This window comes from Chiroxiphia lanceolata, chromosome 3 (genome assembly GCF_009829145.1).
Source record: "Chiroxiphia lanceolata isolate bChiLan1 chromosome 3, bChiLan1.pri, whole genome shotgun sequence".
Classification (NCBI taxonomy): Eukaryota; Metazoa; Chordata; class Aves; order Passeriformes; family Pipridae; genus Chiroxiphia; species Chiroxiphia lanceolata.
Window position 1 is genome coordinate 55,438,571 of NC_045639.1, and position 23,214 is coordinate 55,461,784.

Here is a 23,214-nt window from a genome sequence, read left to right on the forward strand (position 1 = left end):
CTTAACAGCACTTGATCAAATAAATGCAAAATAAATTTGCATTTATTTTGCTGCTAGATGCAGAGACAACCAGCTTCAGATGAGACTTATTCTTTGGATTATCAGACCTTTATGATCTTTACAGAAACTTGAAACAGATCAAAGACATGATCTGTTTATTTCTTATCCATCTCTTATTTAAATGATTCTAAATGTCATACAGAGAGGGTGTTTTGTGAGTAACTGTCATAAACCAGACTAAATGGTATCACTGCACATTACTTGGCAGTATAAACTGATTGTATATTGTAATATTTCTATCCAGCTATAAATTTTTTTAAAACCAACAGAAAATCATGAAGCAGATACCAATAAATTGCTGACTATTTAATAAATCTGTCTCAGTCCTCAAAAACAGTACAGTCTCCTTCCCTCTTTTACTTGCTTTACTCTTGTTAACGGTAATCTTTCTTAAAGAACTAATAAAGAGATTTTTCATATAGGTCAACACATTTATTTAGATCAAAGAGAGGAGTAAGATTCACAACAGAGATGTTACCTATCAGTGGCCGTTTCATAAGAAGGCAAAACAGTGCATCTGTTAACTTCACTATTGCATAACAGCACAGGAGGAGCAACCAAGAGCAAAGCAGGCAAATCCACAGCAATTTACTGCTTTGTAATCCAAACCAGCACTTTAAATTCAGCTTAAAAAAAAAATAGGAAACACTACTGCAGCTGGACAAAACAAAAACAAAAGTAATTTCTTTGTGGCAAGATGTACTTAGTAAGCAGACTGCTACGTTCTGCACGACTTGCCATTTTTGGATGAAGCCTCTAGTGAAGAAAACTGCAGAGAAATAAGGCCTAAGGCATTGTTGCCACTTGAGCACTGCAAAAACGTCACACTGCCTAGTCAACCACAGGCAGGAGAAAGGATTCTGGTATTCTGGAATGTAACCAGACTTGTAACAAAAACCAAGTAACAAAATGGCAAACACTTCCCCTAAAGAAATAAAAGCACATTTTTTGCTACAGTCCTTATTTTTTATTATACTAGAAAATGGTGAATATGATGGTGCATTTATTTTAGTTCTGCTAGATAATTATCATGACTGGTCAGGCTGGCATATGCTAAAATATCTCCAAGCAGAATTCTGGAGTTTTAACTATATAAAGGATCTTACTTTAAATGTGTTACGTATGTAAAGACAAGTTTAAACCAACACATTATGTATTTAAATAACATACTGCACAAATGAAACGTTTTTTGTAGTAAGTAAAACCAGATTCAGTGTTTCTTTTCACCATGCTCTACAAGATTTTAGAGGTCGTAGATATTATCCTCCCACACCTCATTGTTATTCGCAGGTGAGTAGGAGGAAAACCAGCTTTCCTACATTTTAACTCCCAGCTGGTTTGTCACTGAATTGACTTCTCTTCATTCCGTGTGAATGAAATAGTTATTGAACTAACCTAATGAATAACAGGAAGAAATGCTTTCTCTGCATCTGCAGAGAAGAGCAGCGTTGTCAAAAAAAGTTAATACTGAAGCAAACTCTAATTCTGGTGCTTAACCATTACCTTTAGTAGCTCCGTGCTGTGGCTCGTCTTAAAACTTCAACAGCACATCCTTCATCTAGATTTAGTAACAAGAACTACTGAAAAATCTGGATGTGCAGTACACGCTGATAAAGCATCTGAAAATATGCTGTATTAGGATACATGATAGATTATGAATGTGTTACATTTTCACACATCCAGCAAACAAGATTATCACCAGTGAGATCTCTAGCAGACAATGTAATTGAGCAGTTCTGTACAACATGAAATGGATGTGTAACTGTAGAAGAGTAGAGGTTTCCAACTTAGTCAGGACAAAGTCCTAGGAAACCTGGGTCAGTGTTGAGCATGATCTCACCACGGGGTTGGACTACATGACCTCATGGCTTACCTTCTAACTTGAGTGATCCTATGATTACATCAAACCTGAGGTTTCATGTTCGGGAAAGTGCTTAATCTTTTCAAGGACTGTGAAATCTCTTCCTTGTTTGCAAAAGACTCATATCTTTTGAATGACTCCAGCTGATCACACAATTTTAGACACTTTTGAACTGTTTTCACAATTTACTGAAGAACTTTTCCTGTGATCATTGAAGGTTTAATCTTCCCATGAGGAAAATGGTGAACAGAAGCTGTAGCAATAGTACTTGGTTTTGTACAGTGTCTCCCTGCTGGTAAGACTTCAAATGTGTTACTCAACTTGGAGGGAAAAAAAGGAGTCAGGGAAAACAGACCAACTGGAATTTGAGCTTAAAAGTGTATTCTAGACTATCACTGCCTAATAGGTACTCAGTAGCATCTAGCTGCTATTTTATATGCTTATATAGAAACAACAACAACAAAAAAATCAAACCCTATCCAAATTGTGTCACCCATGTAAATCTGGAGATCATTCTGTGGTTGCAAGATCTGCAACCTGACAGGCTCAATTCATCCATTAGAAGAGATGCTATTGTGCATGTTTAGGCATGCATCTGTTACTGACACTCAGAAAGAGCAAAGTCAAGTAGCTGGTTCTTTCATTGCCATTTTCTGTCTAAACAGGTCAGGAAGCTCTTACATAGACACTTGCATACCAATACTGCCTCTTAAACCTCTCTGATGACTGTTCAAAATCTGTTTCTATCTCCAAGAAACCAAAAGACATTGAAATCAATAGTTTTGTCTTTTATATGTAATTTTACAGTCCATTGTTTCCCAGTCATACTAAGAATTCTTACTCTCACCCTGTAGCCAACTTTTGGTCCACATTAAAGGGATGCTATCCATTCTTTGGTGAGGAACCTTTTTCCTTGATCCTTCTAAGTCTTAGTGTCAGCAGACTAACACCGATTCAGCTTTTAACCAAGATGCACAATATTGATAAAAAATTATCACTTCAGTATCAGCAAGGCAAGTTGCATGCAAAATGCAGCACTAACGTACTTTCTTGAAAAGACTTATTGAAGTTTTGCAGGTAGTCTTTCCAATGGCTAATGGTATATTATGAAAGGGCTTATCAACTGGGGGGGATATTTTAAGGACCTGCATTCCCATAGGTTGTTGTTCACATCTGTGTGCAATATAGACAAGACACTAACAAACTAGGATGAAATTTTCACTTTGTCAAGTCTTCTGTCAGTTAAAATGGAGAAGGTAAGATACAAATGCAATCACAGTTATTTTCTCTGTTGCTGGTAAAGACTGAAATCAAAGCTTCAGTTTGTCTTGCGATATTGGAGTCTTCCAGTTTAACACCTTAGACATGTACACTCCTCAAAAGGAGTCTACCATTTCTCACCATTGCTCCTTAAAACTAGAGACAGAACTCTGAATCTTAATGCCTGTTTATGGCACCACAATTACATTTATTGTGGCCTGTAGAGATAAATTCAGATAGAAGAGAGAACAAGAACAAGGAGACTGTGGCAGGAGGACTGTTGCTACCCTTCCCCTGACAACAAATTCTCCTTTACGTAGCCTACATATACTCCACAAACAAGATTCAGCCATTCTCATTATATGTGCTATTTTGGCTTTTTCTCTCCTTTACTTGGCCCTGTAGAAAATTCTGGATAAATCTCACAAGTATGTTCTTTGAGCTTTCTACTTGTGCTGGTTTTGGGTGGGATAGAGTTAATCTCCTTCATAGTAGCTAGTATGGGACTATGTTTTGTATTTGTGCTGAAAAGTGTTGATAAGAGATGTTTTCATTATCACTGAGCAGTGCTTGCACCAAGTCTTTTTCTGCCGCTTACACCACCCCACCAGCAAGGAGGCTGGGGGCACAGAAGAACTTCAGAGGGGACACAGTTGGAACAGCTGATCCCAACAGACCAAAGGGATATTGCACACCCTATAGCATCGATTTCATCATATAAAGCTGAGGGAAGAGGGGTTTGTTCAGAGTGATGGCGTTTGTCTTCCCATGTAACTGTGACTCATGATGGAGTCCTGCTTTCCTGAAGACTGATGAACACCTGCCTGCCCAGGCATGGTGGTGAACAAATTCCTATTTTGCTCTGCTTATGTGTATGGCTTTTGCTTTTCTTATTGAACTGTCTTTATCTCAACCCACGAGTTTTCTCACTTTTACTCTCCTGATTCTCTCCCCCATCTCACCACAGGGGGAATGAGTGAGTGGCAGCATGGTGCTCTGTTGCTGGCCGGGGTTAAATCATGACAGTACTGCTGGTGGTTACCTTACTTTAAATGCAGCAAAGTTTCTGAAAAAAATCATTTTTCTAAGCATATGTGGCATGAAATGAATATGCAAAGTCTACATGAAGGACTTTCAGGTAAGTTGCAGTGAAGGGCCATAACTAATCTCTGTATGTACTGTTAGGTAAAATTACATTGCTGTTTTGTGGGAGTTTTTATTATTTTTTTACTTGATGTTCAGAACATCTAATAAAATATCCTACACATTAAGACAATAAGTATTCTGTAGTGAAGTTAAATAATACTGTATTACTGGTTTATTTGAAAAAACTGAAGAAAAATTACTGCTAGTATTTCAGCAGTCTCTACAACCATTTAACATTTACAGCTTCAACTTTAAATGAAACTGAAAAGGAAACTTACTAGAACTCATAGCACAAGGCACGAAGTAGTGGAAAATCGTATTTTACTTTATCTCATGATATCATCCAGTGAAGCAAGAATAGCTAAATTTTACTGCCACATTTTATAGATAAAGTGAAGCCCAGAGAATTTACTAACTCTCCTATGATGACATCTTAAAACTCAGGACATTCTGAAAGGAGAAGGCAGTCAAAACTCTTGACTGAATAAGACTCATTAAATAATCCTTTTGACTTTGATAGAAGACAGTTGGTAGAAATTCTTCAGGATTTGATTATCTCCCTCCTTTACAGACTTCTGTGAATGGTCATAGTTAAATATAGACCCACACATTTCCAACTAAACACCATTTACATCTTTCTCTTGCTGATAAAGCAATGCCCATATGAGAAGTCTATCATGGAAAAAAAATTCTTTTCAGTCACAGACCTTGGCAACAAGCAGAAAAATTTAAATGAGTGCTTCAGTTTGTCTGTTTACCAGATTAAACAGGTATTTCTAAATCGCATCTGCTTCATGGAAGAAAGCCTTCTTCCAGCCTCGGTCTAATTTTGTATGCCTTGAACCTTCAATCTCATGTCTATGTCTATAAATACAAAGTGAAGACAAGATATGAGCACTATCAAATGATAATGAGGTGCACTCATATTACTAAGATGCAAATGGCAACATGGTGCAAGATAGAGGCCTTAAAACTGGATGAAGAGTGCACAGAAATTCAAGCAGTAATGAAGCTACATCCTCATTTGGAAAAGAGTAGAACAATAAAACCAGCATAATTTCCAAAGTAAAATTGTCAGAAGCAAATCTGGACTATGATGAATCAAGAACATAAACACCTAAAATTCTTTCGCTGCCATGATTGTTTACTACTAATTAAGCAGATAATTTTTTCACACTCCATTTGCAGCAACATCTTCTGTTTGAAGTGTTGTAAAGATGATGTGTTTGTCCAACACAAACACTTGTAAATTTCACTTTTTGATGGTTCTACACTTTGATCAATTCAGTTCCTTTTATGACTTCAAGAAAACTGGCTTTTAGAGACTTATGCAATTTTCCAAGAACTGGCCATATTAAACACTTGATGACCACTAACTTTGTCTCTTTACATTGTTGTCCCATGACACAGTTGAGGCTAGATAAAAATAAAGCTGTGGAAAAGTCATATGAAGGATAAATACCAATATTACTTCCTTTTGTTGCTGTGGTTCTTTATAAAATACTTGGACATAGTTGGTGAATGGAAAAGGTCTGAAGCACAGTTTGTTCACAGACCAACAAGAAAATGAAGAGGGAAGGACATTTATAAAGGAAGTAAGTCTGACAGCCGCTAGCTTCAAGCTCAAATAAGATTAATCACTTGGGATGTAGATTTTCAAATGATAAAAACTTGGAAGTCACTGTTACATGATTACAGATTAAAATGGTAGCCACTCTCAAAATTCGGTGTATCTGGAAGCCATCTACTATGTTTAACTGGCATTCTGCAGAAGCAGGTACACATTATCTGAGTGTAAAGAGTAAAGGTAGCCTTCCAATGCCGGGGCCAGTATAGGATGAACCAAGCAGTAGCATGGAGTAAAAAGCTGACACCAAAACTAACTCTCTGATTCTATAAGTTATTAGAGTTTGTTCATGCCTTTTTAATATTTTTCTAACAGAAAACTTTACAGCTTTAGATTTTCTTTTCAGACTATTTGCTTTAATTAAGTCAAAGAGCTTTTTAGGCCACATAGCTGAAGGAGATACTTGGGAATTATTCAGAAAATACTAATTTCAAGGTCTGGGATGGGAATGTGAAAAGTGCACACGTAATAAAACATGCTTGGAAAACATTTTTGTGAGAAAAAGAGTAAGCCATAAGCCCTTATTCTCCCCACAGAAAAGTGTTAATTAATGAGATGACTGAAAACCATAAACATATAAATATACATTAAAAAAAACCCATAAACCCCAAAGGAGATTGTGAATTGACTTGACACATTCCACTTCACTACACGAAAGCAATACTTTTTGTTGTGTATGCCACATCCTCCTTTCTTTTATAATCGTAAATACATATACACATAGTCTCTCTTACATATCACTAAACCTTTTGGCCAGGATTGGCATTGCCTTTTGTCCTGAAAAAAGGTGGTGCGCTCCACAGCTATGAAAGCTGAACCTCCTCATGGGCTGTCCCAGTTGGACACCAGGGGTTGCCTTTACAAGCAGGGAGAGGAAGGCATGCAATCCAACTGCTGCCATGAAGGTAGGTGCCCATGAACCAGGCAGCAGGCTGCCTGTAGACTGGGCTACAGGATCAGCAATCTGCCCCCGAGGGAGCTGCCCGCCTCTGCCTTCAGGCCAAGTCTCACCTGCAGGCCACCCCTCCAGCATTGTGCCAACCAGCAACTACAGCAGCAACAAAAGCCAGTGGTACATAGGCTTAAGCATTTACATAACCACAGGCTACAAAATACACTAATAAATAAGGGCACACACAAAATTCAGGATCAGGAAGGTCATCAGAACAATGCATTCCTCTCCAAAGCACAGGCACAGCCACCTCAGCCCAGCTTTTGAGATGGATCCTTAAGGCAGAAGGGCCCAGATCAGGAAATCAGGGACTTGATCCATGAGGATCTGGGACTGTCAAAATACTGACACTTCTTTGCAATCTCCTTCGCTGCAACTCACTGATCCTTTATGAGTTTTCAAATAAATAATGAATACTGGGAGAAAAAACTGTCCAGCACAGTGAACCAATAATCCACGGACATGAAACACATTCTGTGTTTCTCTCCCCATTCAACTCTGCAGCTACATGAAGACAGTAGCACAGTAAACAAGTCTCCTCCTCCTCAACACACTTCAACTCATTCTTCCCACACACAGCTGCCACTATCATGCATATTTCAAAGCCTCCATCTGCGCTTGACAACTGTACCTTCTTTTCTTCCAGCCAACAGAAATACACGTCCTACTCAAACAGCCATGGATGATATTGCACTGTTTTTTTCAGAAAAGAAGCTGTTCCACAAGTAGGTCATGTGGGTGGAAGCCTCCATGCTAACCTACATGTTTCACCGTGTAGGTTAGAGCTACCCTACATTCACTTTTTCCTCTTTCCAGCTAGAAACTGTCTGCAGGCAGCATGTGAAGATCTGTGGTACTTGTCCAGGCTGCTGAATGCCTGGTTCTTCTGCATAAACACCTACTGCTCGCACAGGGATTGACTTCACAGTATACACTCAGCAGGTTCAACATTTCCCAGAGATTCTTCATTTATGCCACATATGTTACACAGTGCAGGTACACCTCCCTCTGTCCAGAAATATGTCCATAATTCCCACAGCTGTTGCAGACTGAGGATGCCCTGAACTCAGCATGCGCAGGAACAGGTCTCCAGTTTGAGGCCTCATCTTTTTCTCCTAAAGTCAACTCTCCCTGCTGGAGCTATGCCTGTTGATGTTCTGCTGCAGCAATCACCCACTCTGCACCTACAGCAGCAACCTACGTTCTACCATTTAAATAGCTCTGTCTCTTCCCTTCTCTCTCATCAGCAGCCTGGACTCAGCTCACCCTTCCTGTATCATCAGATGCTCCCTTCTACATCCCCCATGTAAACACACACTCTCCTGTTCTGCTGCAGCTGGGTAGGCATGGGTTGAGGACAGCGCCTGTTGCAACACCAGTAAGGGCTGAAGCCAACGTAGGCTATGGTTCGTATCTTGGAGAGCAGAAGAAGTTGGGGCCAAACCAGGAACCAAAGTGGAGTTGGGCTGCTCCTGCTCCAGCAAGGGGTAGAACCTGCCTTCATTCACACCTCATGGCAATGTCCACAGTTTCCCATCTCTTTGTGCATAGCAGCAGCAGCGAATGAGTCATCAGGTGAGACAGGGCACACTAGAGGTAATAATCTGGGCAGAGCAGGTTGAGTAGCCAGTCTAAACTCCAGCCCCACCCCATCCTGCAAAAAACCCCAAAGGCTGAATAGGAGTAATCTGTCCGCAGCCTTTGCCCCACGAATCACCTTCTGAACCACCCGAGATTAACAATGTTTTAACATACAGGTTACACAACTAAGGTAATTCCTTAAGGATTTTAATTACTATATGTTCAGCCAATTTTAGTGTCTTGTCTGCTGAGCTTGCATTTGGTTTAAATCATACCTCTCCACAGACAGTGTGAAGCTTAGTTAGCTAATATTCCCTAAGTGCTTTGAGATCTTGTAATAAAAGATGCAATGGCTATACAAAGCAATTTTACTCTTAACAAGATACTATCTATCAAGATTTGTTGATTTCATCAGAAGATCTCCATGTGTGTACTGCCTTTTTCTTGGCATAAGAAGGACAAAGGAGATGGTACAAAAATAAGTATCCATAAAGAGAACAAACAAGATTGATCACTGAAAATAGGCACTCTTCAGCTGCTTATACTATTAATCTATGCTTTCTTTTGAGAAGACCACCAAGGAGAAAAACTGCAAGGCAAGCTCCAGTGGAAAGATACTTTCTACCCAGAGTTCTCATTCATTTTAGGTCATATGAAAAAAGATGTGGCCTAGATCTTCTGCCACTCTGCAGGTACTACCTGTCTTCCTATTTAAACAGCATTTCCAACAAACTGAGATATGGCCTTAATTCTCCTTAAGCTGATCATACAGTTTTAAAATTTTTTCTTTGATATTTATCATAGTGCTTCAGAGGTCACCCAGGCATTTTATGCAGACTGTTGGTACACTTAATCATTTCAGTGTCTTCCTGCAGTAAATCAGAAGACATTATATTAATAAAAGATGGGTCTGTTCCAGGTCTGATTCTGAATGCTGAATCCCCATCTATGTGGCTTAAAAGGAGTCCTTTAAAAAGGTCAGTTTACTCTACGGAATTCTGAATATCAAGGATATGTCTTCTCTCACAGAAGATATATGCACTTGAGACAAGCACGAAGACACTGGAGTTACTCAGAATGAGAGCTCGAGGCTGTCTGCACCACGACCTAGCCAAAGAGACCTTGTCTGAAAACACACCACTGAGATACAGGCACACCATGCAAATAAGTACCTTGTAAAACATGTTTACCTCCATCACTACACTTCTTTGCCTGGCAAACACTGTTTAGTCACATTCACTGAGCAAAAGGACCCAAGATAGGCAAAATACAAGGTCTAAAAGGGAAAAAGACTGGTCAGAAGAGGACTTTGCTTGTACCATGTTATTATGATTTGGTTACTTCTTCAAAATATTTATTAATCCCTGTAATCAGGTTGTAACTAATTAAAAAAAAAAGGGGGGGGAAAGATTAAACAGTTGTTCAGTTGTTTTCTGGACTTGCTTTATCACATCCTTTTCTGACTCTCAATTTTATATTTCAAATTCAAGTTTGCATTCACTATCTCACACATCGCATGTACAATTCCTACAAAATAAGGATAACCTTTACGAGTAAGTTACAACTTCCAGTGTTATGTTGCTTTTGTGACATTGGTCTGGACCTTGCTAAAGGAAAATTAAACAAGTTTTCAATTAATACAGCTGAGAAAGTATTTCTGAATAACAATTTCTCACTGCAGTGGCTGATTCCTTTGCAATGGAACTTTGAGTATCTTAATGAAGACAATCAAATGTCTTGTTTTCACTAGATCAGTCCAACTGCAGTGAAACCATGAATTTGAAATAGTTTTTTAAAATTTTTCTTTTTCCTCACAAGAAATTGCAAGATTGACTTTTTCTTCCCATCTGGAACAAATTTGTAATTTCTAAATTTACAATCACACCAGAAGAGACATTAAAAAAATCCACAAAAAACCCCCTTCAATATTTTATGTCTTATCTTGCAACACACTGAAAACTCACATATTTCTAACTTGCATGCATGATATGGATGCTGAGTATTACCCAGAACTGGAAGTCTGACCTCAACTCCTGTGCAGAAAACATGTGAATAATACAGATAGAATACTTACCACTGGCTGTCAAAAGTAATGTCAAAATATCTCTGTAGATCAAGAACTTCGCAAGATCCACAGACCTTTTGTGACATTTTATCACGAGGCAGTTGTGAGCATTGATTCCAACAATGTGCCACACACTGCAGTAGGGCCGGACACCCTGCAAGAAGTGGCATCAAGACCAAAGTGCTCCCATAATAACACCGCACCCTGACTGCTGCCCAGCCCTGTGCTGGGCACATGAAAGCTAACCAGGCAGGATACAGACTCTAGGTGGGTCATATGTCGAGCATTCCTTGTTCCAGACATCACTTGACTATTTGGCTGACATATCTTAAAAGATATTCTTGACTCTAAACCACCTAGACCAGTCAGAATTTTATTTGCACTTTAGCAACCAGATTTTACACCTCTGGCTTTGTATGTGTTCACTGGACATGTGTTCAGCCGTGCTACTGGTTGGATGTCGGGGCATGGAGTCATGGCAGACTCCTCTATACCTGGTAACCCCTAACAAAAATGAATATGATTCCATATAGGTTGAGGAGAAAGTTACCACTGTGAAATGCATATTTCTCTCTTTCCTTACTCCTAAATTCCACCAGGTGTGTTTGCATGCAGTCCACCCACACAACCAAGGTATAAGTACTTATATATGTTCAAATGAAAAAAAGAAAGAAGCTTCTTCTATTAATCCCAGCAACAGCTGAAAAGCTAAGCAATGTTCAAAAATATTTTTGTTTATCTCACTGAATGTAGTAGATTTCAAACCTCATGACTACTGTTATGAAACAGGTTTTCTTATTAGCAAATATAAAATACAATTCAAAACATTTCAGCATCTCATTTAAAATAAGTACATTGCAAAAAAAGAAAAAGATAGAAAATGTCTGAATAAATACTGATTGCTGATTCTGTACATAATTTTGATCCCTCAAGTTAAACATCAGTTATTATCAAGGACCTGCTTCTGAATCGGAAATTCTATCATAAAAAAATTGAATGGCAGGCTACCAAAAAATGACAATATTTTAACACCATAATAAACATTAGGATCATGATCCATTATGCTTAACACTTATGGGGTTTTTTTTTCCCTGCAACCAGGATGCTTAAAAACTTGTTCAAAAACAGAAAGCAAAGCTAAGAGTCTTATGTAACAGCATCATTTCAAAACTGGTTTATTTCAGGCCACACCACACTAAGATTAAGTTTTTCTGATGGAAGATGGATTATTCTTTATTGGTTTGGGTCTACACAAGGTGCTTCAAAAACACAAGAGAACTGAGCAGAACACTGAGTAGGTCTGGTATTTGGGAAGGTCAGGATGAGGATGCAGAAGAATATATGAGACAGTGAATGCAATGGGAGAAAAGACAGCATGTGTGAATGGTGGGGAAAGAGTGTAAGGAGTACGTGGGATAAGAAATGCATCACTTGACAGGAAAACACAGGCTTCTGGAAGAGGACTGGGTGTGCAGTTGGAAGTGGGATGCAGAGCTGAAAGATCTAGGAGACTGTGCCGGATAATATTAGAAAAAATGCGGAAAGAGATATTGCACAGGTGGATTCCTATAAGGAAAAAAGGGCAGAAAATATACAGATAACTGACAGCAACCCTCAACTGAAGAGCCTGACAGAGTGATGAGGGGCACGAACGGATCAGGGCAAAGTGGTAGCACTTTCATTCACAAAGCCAGTAGTGGATGAACAGAATCATCTCTTACATACCCTTAAAGACATTCATATTTTGCTTGTATGCTGTAGGTTGAATTTTAAAATCAAGAAGTTCAGATCCCACTGGCCCAAATACCCAAAGTAACAAGAAGTCCCTCCACCCTTTCCCAAAATACATCCTCATAAAATAAATTTCATCAACTCAGCCTTGTAATTAATGGGGACCAAAACAGTTTTGAATTATTTTGGCAACATCATTTTAGTAGCTTCTGCCCCAAACCATGAGAAAAAGAAAATAAATGAATAATATCCTGAAATGACATATGACTTAATAGCATAGAATATAATCTCTGGAAAAACAGAGCTATTTAGCTTCTGAAATCATACTGGCATTGACTCAAGGTGATTTGAATACTAATCTTCTATAACAATATGTTAGAATTAGAGACATCGTTTGCTTTCTAATAAATGCAGGAATATCCCACTCTAGCCATGGTAGGTTATGAGACAGCTGACCCAAAAGCTTTCTACTCTCTCTGGTTCTCTACAGTTCTTTGACACCAAAAAACTTAAAGAGCATCTGGTATCTCAAACCACTGTAATCTTCTATCCATGATTTATTAACTGGTCACCAAAACTGACTTAAGTAGTAGCAGGCCAATTTACTCTTAGATGTGCACAGTATATGGAGAGGCTATGGAACAGAGTAGCTCTTATTAACATTTTGGTATTTTCAAATTATGTGCAGAATAAGTAAATACCTGTTATTTCAAACGTGTACACAAAGATGCGTATACACCTCCAAACACCCCAAATTGCTTTCAGCCTCCTGAATGCCCACTTTAAAACTACAGTAATGTGCAACATTTCCACACAGCACACGTTCCCTTCATGACTCATTGTGGTGGGGGGAAACAGTTTTCCCCCTGAACTCCTGGATTCTGGAGTTCTCAAACCATGACACTCATGCATTCTTGGGACTCACTTCCTGGGACCTACAGGAATGCAGACAATTGTCTAATGCACACGTAAATTTGCAGTCCTTGGAATACAGTTATAACACGTAAATTCACATCAAGAAAGTTTTCACTGCATGGAGTTTCAATTTGGTTGTAAGCTTAAGTGAACAGCAAATGGAGACCTCTGCATCTGTCAGTGCATATAACTTTTAACTAGGGACAAAGCTTTGTAAGCACCCTCTGCTGAGTCGAAGCGTGCTAAGCCAAACATGTATGTGCAGAGAAGTGGTGCCATGACACCAGTGTGGGGGGTTGTGTGGGGAGACTGTGTGGGTACCTGGGAGGAAGAAATGAGAGAGGACAAGGAAGGGGAGGAAGTCTAGGGGACTTCCATATGCTGGTTTAGTTGAGAAACACCAGCCACGTTGTATCTCCACCCATTGCTTTCCCTCAGTTTGTCCTCATACCTGGCAGTCAAATACCTAAATACCAGCTTGTCACAACACAAGACTGCATGCTGCACTCTCTCACCTACACACCCCAGGCACAAATTCCTGTCATATACAGGATCTTCTTTTTCTCTCTCACTTCCCTACTTGCTTTCTTTACGCAGCTGAGCCTGCTCAAGCACTGGCCATAAAGAACTCGCATCTCCTCTAGGGTCAAGGGCCTATTGCAATGCCTCAGGATCACACAGACCCTAGCCTCAACATTAGCTGTATGAAATGCTTCCACCACTTGAGGCACATGCTTTTAAAGCATCTCACAGGGAAAACATCCCTTTTGTATTCTTGCATTTTATCAACTCATATAGCAGCATTTAAAGTCAGCAGTTTCTTTTTCTTCCTTTTGCATCTGATCAAGTACACTTAGAAACATATGCCACCTGTGGTCTGCATGTGTAACTCCCACTCCTGCTGACTTCTAATATTAGCAATAATAATAAATAACAAATTGCTACTTATGTGCTGCCTGGACCAGAAGGCTTCAAGACACCTGATAAAATATATGCAAATACAGGGGGGAAAAAAGTAAATTTACCCTCAGGTACACAAAGCACTAGGCTTAAAAAAATATACAAATACAGACAAGCACTGCCTGAAACCAAAAATGAGCCAATCAATCCCTAACAGATTAAAATTTAAACTCTCAGCTAAGTCCCTCCCTGCACAACCTGCTCAAACAGTCTGAAGAGCCTAGCAGTATTTGTAGAGGTAAGATGAAACCTCATAAATTGTTTCACTCAAATTAATTAATTGCAAAAACTCACACGCCTTGTGCCTTGATTTACAAGTAAGGAAGGAAGGAACGAAGGATTTTATATTCTGTTCTCCTACACATTCTACTCTACTTTATCAGGACACCTAATATTCAGCTAGGAAAAATGCAGCAGTACTGGTTTTGTTTTAAGCTACACTGCAGAGTCCTCAAGCACTTTGAAACAACTAACTTGACAGACAACTGCGGCAAAAATACCTGAACCATGTCAGCTGCACACAGATCTAAGTGAAAATTATTATATAATTGCACCTTCTGGCATATCTGTTTGGAAAACCTACTGTAAGTTGGATGTTTGCAAGGGTAGTGGCAAGAAAAGATGTTCAGGCAATGAAACTAGAGGCATTCGAATGTTGCATTCAAACTCTCAAGGGAAAATTGCATGGACTTACCAAAGTTGCCAGGAGCCTTCATACAAATGAAAATCAGGTTCTGATTTTCCTCTAGCATTTCATATGAGCTTAACCTGTTTCTGACCAAAATCTCTAAAATTTGTAGTATACTGAATAAAAACACCACCACCACAACACCACAAACACCCCCAAACACCCCCCCCCCCAAAAAAAAAAAAGGCTTATAAATTTTAACTTGCTTTAGTTTCCTCCTATCTGAAAAGTCTGGAAGTTTTACTTCAGCTTCCAACTGATTTTGTTTTTTCTTCAGACTTCAGTTAACTTTTCCATCCACTAAACACAGCTTTTTCAGTGGCAGCATATTTAACTACGCCGAGTTGAAAAAATCTTGCATCATACATAGTAAGAGCAATGGAACAAAGCCTGTAAGGCTTTGAAGACCAATAACATATTCATAGCTTCGGAAAATATGGTATGGGGAGAATGTAATTATTCAAATAAATGCAGGCAAATAAGGCAAAATTTGAAAAAGCTTTCATTGGAAGGAAGAAAGCTTTTTATATTCACCGTTTCAAAGAGTTGGTCTACAAATAAGTCGACTGCCGATTTTGTTTCTACCTCATATGCCAGATATATACCTGCACATGCAAGGTGAGAAGACCAGGCCTCAGATTCGGACACTTTCCAAAAAGACCCCTACATTGAAAGGAATTTCATGGTTTTCATGTATGTATTGAAAACAATAACATCACTTTTGTTTCAAATATAGAAATATTCAATGTGAACTTCTTACCAATATTTGTTTCACTCTTGAATTCTGCAGAAATCATACAAACCTGTCACTGGTGGTCATCTTTTTCACATTTACTGACTGGAATTGTATTAGCAATTAGGACTCCAAAGACAAGGAATTTTCCACCCAGGTCAAGCTCTGTCCAATATCAGTCTATATTAAAGTAGCACAGTTAGAAAAATGTTTTCTAAATATTGCATTAGGATAGGCAGGCACTTACAACTCGAATTATCAGGTATGAAAAGTTGCAGCACAGAAAATACTTATGTAATAGAAGGAATCTGAGATATTTTTTCTTACATGGTTTTGTTGGGGCAAATACACACTTGGCATAATGTCTTACAATGAATCTACATATATTAATACACTGCAGAATTGCCTATCGTTTCAACTTTATTACATTCTATTGTGGTTTTACTTTGTTCAAATCTGCAAACATTCCTGTGGAATGTCAGGATTTTGTAATTTCATAAAGGTTTATTTTTCCATTTATAGATCAAATTCAGTTTTGTTGCATGGTGGCATATTGGCACATTTGAGAGTTCCACCACATCAGTAATAAAAGGGTTTTTTTCATGTGATGGTTTCCCAGTTTTCAGATAGATTGATTTTCTTTTTTTTTTATTTTTGAGCATAAGGATAAAACAAGTAACCACCCACTGGAAAACTACGCTGCAAGTCTCTGTACATCCTGAGGTTGATGTAACTGCAAAGAACTTAAGTGGAATTTGATTTTTATTACAAATATATTTAAAACACCAAGTTTGCAATTTTCAGTACTAGTTAAGAACATTATTTGATAGGTTATATACAAACTTAAGAAGGTTACTACAACTTAAGAAGGTCAATCTTCCAGAATTTATTTCTCGTACAAACTTACACGACTACATTAACATAACACAAACACAAGGTCAAAAAGACATTGATTAAATAATTTTTATATACATATATTCACAACAAATGAGGACAGCTCAGAACCCCGACTTTGACTTCACCAAAGAACACTAATGCAGAACACTAGAGTTGTTGTCCTTGTTTAAACTAATTGTTTAAAATATTTACCAATTTTGCCGTATGGAGGTATGTAAGACTATCCAAGTTATCCTTTCCACTACAATAAAATTGTAAAGAAAATAACATATATAAATAGTATTTTTTTCAAAGGGCAACGGAAGACTACTAAATCAGCCTCTTGAAGTTCTCATCATTTGAAACTATTCTGACAAAACTCTACAGACTTTACACTAGTTTAAAACACAGCACAGTTATCCATCACTTATATACTCCAAGTTATAAAATAGTATTACTGACATTAGTTAAATCTACATCAGAGAAAGTGATCCCAATTTTTCCTCTCTTCCACCGTTCTCCTTTACCCTGCCTACTCCATTGCCAACACAAATATTTCAAGACAGCCATAACTTTCCTGAGAATTCCCAAATGAAATGTACAACATATTTAAGTACAATTGTAAAATAAAGACAGGCTAATGCAATGTGAAAACGGAACTCTTCAATGTAGTGCTCAAATTCCACTCAATTTGTAATAGCACTACCAACAGCAAATGGAAAACACAGGTCTATGAATAGGAAATGGTGACACTGTTACATTTTTATTACTGCATCAACAGCACTATGTATTTCTGCTCCTCTGACATGTTTACAGCCTGAGAGTGAAAAAGAAAGCTCTAAAACACACACATAAAAGGCTCCCCTATGTATATTGTTGCCTGTTCTCTCAAATACATTAAGCATCATTAAGAAACCTCACCTTGTTATTCCTGAAAAAGCAATCCCTTTCTTTCTCTGTAAACTGATAAACACTCCATTGGCTGTATTCTCTGTTATTGTAAGACCACAGAGATGTTTAGATATGGTGATGAATTACCTCTGGGAATAATACATAATAATATTTTACATTCTGAAATTTTTTCACCCAAAAGCCATAAAACACTTGAGTATCAAGGTAACTTTACAGTTGATGAAAAAGGAAAGCAGAAGGTGAAATTTATTTTTCTAAAGGAAATCCTATAAAAGAGTCATAGTTATATTCCATAGAGTATGGAATGTGTTTTTATCTTTGTTCTCTGTTTGCGGTAAGTTCGACCCAGTTAGCAATTAAACTTGCTCAATTACAGGATACTGCACCAATGGCACAGTTCATTATTCCTTAATTATGAATCTCTTGGTCTGTTATATTTTCTGGTAATTTTATTTCCTATGAGCTTGACTAAATCCAAATTCGGCACAAATCACAAAAAATTTTAGCCCTGCTTTTTTAAGCTGCTATCTTGGTTTGTTGTATAGTAACTGTATCTCACAAAATTTAATAACTAATACTATACTAATTTATACTATACTGATACTAATACTAATTTATTTAATAATTAAATAAATAAATGATAGACCTACCAACTCTAGTTTCTAGTCCTATTGATAACATGTCCCTATGAAATTTTTCAGTGACAAGGAACTGACTAAGTTATGATGACTTATCTGAAGTTAATTAAACTAAATCTAAAAACATTTTCTGCAAAACAAATACAACATGTACTGGCAAAAAAAATGTGCTGGGAACAGGACACATACCCATTTTTTGTAGAAGTCAATCTGCCAGACAACGTATAATAGTTCATACACACACATCCTGCCATTTCTTTCAAGAGAATAATAACAGTATAAGGTCAGGCAGATTTATATATGAGCAAAATCAATTCCTCTATAGCTTTGGCTGCCCTGAATCAAGTCATAGGAATATGACTTGATAAACATTCTGATATTCAAAATAGGACCATTAATCATAATCATTAAACATAACACTTGAGACTGCTTCCAAAAATCTGGCCTTGCTTTTTGCCTCTGTAACTACCCTGTTCAGCTGATCAGAGAGACCTTAAGATTATAAAAAAACAAAAACAAAACACCAGAAATTTGTTAATGCATGCTTATGTATGTGCACTACTATCTTGGTAGTCACATCCTTATTCTTTAAGGAATAAGGTTTCCAGAGAAACTGTGCTATTTAGCCCAGCACTCCCCTTACTAAGGATGTACCTACTTATTTCAACTCTAAGCTGCTTTTTTGCTATTTATCACACATGCACACATGCAAAATGTAGAACTGGTCTTCTTTTGGCACCCACAAGCTCCACTTTATTCCAGAACCTAAATTCTGTTTATTTTGCTATTTATCACACATGCACACATGCAAAATGTAGAACTGGTCTTCTTTTGGCACCCACAAGCTCCACTTTATTCCAGAACCTAAATTCTGTTTATTTTTGCCTCCTCTCACAGCAACAGTAAGAGATCCAAGAGAAACTGAAGAACAAAATGCAATAGCAAGGATCTTGGCCTTTTAGACAAGTTGGTGCAATGGATTCCTCAACAAATGTGTCTGTATAAAGACAGGTGTGTGACTGCAGTGTATGCAGGGTGACCTAGTTATCTTGAATTCCAGAGACCTTTAATTCAGCTACTTCAAGTACCTACAGAATTGAGTAGGGAAAAATATGGAGGTAGCTGACAAACTTGTTGCAAAGAATCATATTGCAATGGTATAATTTTCAGCCTAACTTAATTTTCAGCTAAGAGGCTCAACAATGAATTTATTGGGTTGTGGCACAGGACAGTGAAGTCCTGCAGCATTCCACTACTGAAGCATAAAATGGTGAATCTGAGGTTAACAAAGGCAGCTATGTAAGAAATACATTATCTCTTGAAATATTCCATCTGAATCCAGTTCTTTGCTGGAACTAATCAGGAACTAATTTCGGGGCTTGGTTTGAGTTGTGAGGTTAAATGAAAGCAACATACTGTAGTTTTGAAGTAGCCTAAATGTTCAATTCAATAATTTCATCTGCTGGGCCTACCAACTGATTTTGGCAGCAACTCTTTCTCTCTTCATACCTTAGTTTTCCACTCCATACATGACAAAAAAAAAATACTGCTCTCTTTTCTGAAGTGTTTTGGTACTAGGCAGATATTTTTACCATCATTTGAATAAGCAGGATAAGAACCTAGCACCTCTACATATCGAGGAGAAAGTCTGAAGTAGAGATATTACTATTAGTAGCAACAGTGAGGAGCATTCTCAGTATACTGTCAAAACATACTGCCTGTACATTGCTTCATAAACCAGAAAAATACTTCATTGACACGGGTGTTTTAGGCAATGTTGCCACCACATTGGAAACTGCAAAAAGTTGAGTCAGTCACCAGAATGACAGAAGTCAAAAGAAGTCATCGGTTGCACTTGTTTTCTTTCCTCCTTCAGGGACAGGAGAAATTAAGCATTAACACTGGAATCCAAGAAAACACTACTTAGGTATAAACATCCAAAATACTTTGGATAGACAAAGACCTTACAGTTTTTAACTCTGTATGAAACAGCTTCCTTACAATGCTCAACTTCTGTGAACTGTGTGAGGGCTCCAAGTCTTCTGTTCAGATCAATGCATACACTTAGAATGATTTACTGTCTTGTGTTTTAGAGTCCAAACTACTAATTTTTCATAATTTGATTCAAAAGTATATTACCTGCAGATAACTGTAAATCATTTCACATAGCACCTCTGCAAAGTCAGCTATGTAAAACTCCAAGAGATTTATGGATGCTGAGACTGGAAAGGAATGTCCCTTTAAAAATAGACAAATGGGAAAAAAATCCAAATTACTTTTCAGATTCAAGTCATAAACTGACTTTTCTCAAAAACTGGTAGCAGTTTTCGGAAACAGAAAAAACTTTTACGTGCTTCTGTGATGTCAAAGATGAAATCTCTGTTTGTGGAGGTACAATCTGTAGCAAGAACACACGTCTGCCAAGACTCTGGCATTGATGATATTTTGTCTAGACAGCCTTTGAATGTGACTGACACCGGAACACTGCACATGGTTGAGGAAACCGAAACTTATGGAAGAGCTTTTTAAGACTTAATCAACATAAAGTATTTGGAAATGTGCCTAACATCGTCCAACCATGCCTCCTGGTATCCTCCTCAGGAATGTAACAGTTTCCGTTTCTTGAAGTTTCCCAGTTGTCCCAGGGGACAGGAAGATAGACTTGCTTAGATAAGATGCTACAGGGCCATTTGGACATAAGGAAATACTGTCAGCAAGTGGAGAGGTCTATGTGCTGGTTAGTCACTGAGAAAGGCATCCAAGCCATTGAATTCTGTGTTATTTTGAAGACTGTAAGAAACTGCTAACCTTTTTTCAACTACTGACTATGAGAAACACATGACAACAATTAGCTAAAGAACAGAAAGTACTAGCTGCAGCTGGTAACTCTTCTAGGTATTTTAGAAAGCACTACAAATTTACCTTGACCTTTTGGGCCATGAAAGAAATAGCCTGAACTATGTACATGCTTTGATGGGTAAGTAAGTCCACATGAACTCGCCTCAGACAGCAGGGTGTAATTTTTGGGAAATGATGACTATCATTTACTGTAAAATTTTCACTGTATGACAACCTTGGTTCACTTAAGCCTCAAGCAACTAGGCTATGCTAGGAGAAAAGAGAAAAAGGTGAAAGAGACTCAAAGAGAAGATTATCAGCTTTTAATTTTAGCTGTTTCACTTCCAATTCAACTGTCACTAAAGTCAACAGCTCCCTCCGAACTTACTGGGATTTCATGCTAACTTCTATCAACCAATATTACAGACAGTATTGTTTAGCAGCCCAAAAGTAAAAAAAAATAAATTACAGTTTGCCTTCCAGAAAAACATAAAACCTTAAGACACCAGTTTTTTACAGTTGCAGTAAAAGCAGTAGATATTGCTGTGGATCCTCAGGGATCCATCACATTTTTGCATCCACAAAAAAATTTATTCTGGCTAAATGAAAAATATGGTAGATGCTTCTTCTCTGCAAATAAAATATGGATCTCAGTGAACTCTAATTCCTGATACAGAAATTTGCAGACTTGACTTGCCTGGTTACTGGTGTTTGAATTTGATCTCCAAGCCCACAAACTCAACCTATTGACTCAATATGAAGCACATAGGCAACAGCAGCAATACTTCAGAATCTGAGATGAAGGTCTGAGAGAGGTGTTATTTTCTGGGAAGTACTGAAATACTTGCATTGGGGGAATTTTCTGCAACTCAGTGGGAACTGCATAAGTTTTCACCTAATTACACTGTGAATACAAAGAAAAAAATGTTTTGATCTAGGTACTAGGTTTAGGTTTGCTATCCTATTGCTGATCCAGAAACCAAGTTTCTCCTCCCATCTCCTCTCTTCTTCCCGCCCCCTCTTCTCCCACCTGCATTAAGAGAACACTTATTGGGGAGGCAGCAACCCGAGGAACCTCAGGGAAAAAATAGCCCCTGCCTAGCACCTGGCGTCTTCCAGTAGGCCAGCATGCCAGTTACTCTGCCACTTCTTATGAAGAAATATCATTAAATGAGACCTCTTTTATTTCATAGGCTCGTTTTTGGATATGCAACCAAAACTAACTGGATCAGGCAAGTTGGAGTTGCCCGGCATTTTCTGTGCCACTGACACACTTGCACCTGTCAGGGATGAATTCCTCAAAAGGGCCAGAGGAAGCAAGGCATGTTTTTTTTTTTTTATTTTATTTTGACAGCACACAGGAGCTAGATGCTGGACTAGCAGGTTCTGGTGTTCACTGTCAGCCCTTAGAAAAGGCGAAGCGCAGCAGCAGCACTGGGGTGACGGGCCGCCAGGTGCACCTTCCCCACGGCCGCTCACGCGCTGCAGCCCCTCAGCTTTGTCCGTGCCTCTCTGCGTTCAAACCACTCGGCGCCGCGGTGCCCGGCCGGCTCCTCTCACGGCCAGCCCTGCAGCCCCAACATGTCGCCGCCCCGCTCTAAGGTCACCGCATGGCGCTGCCGTCGAGCGCCGGGGGCCGCGATGCGCCAGGGCCGCGGCCGCTCCGCGGGCAGCCCGAGGAAGGGGGCAGGGCCACGGCCGCCGCCGGGGGCACTTACCAGGTCTATGAAGGTCAGAAATTTCCAGCTGCCTCCATAGGTCTGATGCGCGGGCATGTCAATGGCCTTGTAATTGCACAGGATGGAGCAATAGGATAGGAGGATGGCGGCGCGCAGCACCTGGCACGGCACCAGCGCCATGTTTGCGGCGCAGGGTACACTTCCGTGTCCCCGTGTCCGTGTCTGTGTCCCCGTGTGTGTGTGTCCGTGTGTCTGTGTGTATGTCCGTGTGTCCCTCTGTGTGTGTGTGTGCGCGCCGTGCGGGCGGGACTCGGAGCGCCCCCGCGGCCCGGCCGGGGCGGAGCGCAGGACCCGCGCTGTGCGGCGGCAGCGAGGGGCAGGGCACGGGGGCCGCGGGGCCGGGCGGCGGGGCGGGCGGCGCTGCGGCAGCGGCCCGGCTGCCGGAGGAGCCGCAGCTCCGCGGCCGGGCCGGGCGGGAAGAGGCCGGGCCGTTTCCGAGAGAGCGGAGGGACGCGAGTATGAGCACGAGCTATTTGCAGGATGCGGTTTCAAACACGAACTGCAGCAGGTCTGCAATGACGGGTTACAGTCGTCACTGCAAGGAGGAACGCTGTGGCTCTATGTGCCCCCGGGGCGGGCGGCCCCCCGCGGCCCCGGCTGACCGCGCCGCTGCCCGGGGGCCGGCGGAGCTG

The 23,214-nt window shown here is 39.5% G+C and overlaps 1 protein-coding gene across 3 annotated transcripts in view; it reads right to left on the reverse strand.

The window, feature by feature from the left end:
* Positions 1-22,878, reverse strand: part of AIG1 (androgen induced 1) — a 122,315-nt gene extending 99,437 nt beyond the window's left edge. For 2 of the 3 annotated variants that reach the window (XM_032683274.1, XM_032683275.1), the window contains exon 1: positions 22,562-22,872. In XM_032683274.1, the coding sequence (XP_032539165.1) occupies positions 22,562-22,702 (141 nt within the window). In that variant the 5' untranslated portion in view covers positions 22,703-22,872. Of the gene's footprint in view, positions 1-22,561 lie in introns of all 3 variants that reach the window. The other variant, XM_032683272.1, reaches the window with a different exon arrangement.
* Between the last annotated feature and the right edge of the window lie 336 nt (positions 22,879-23,214).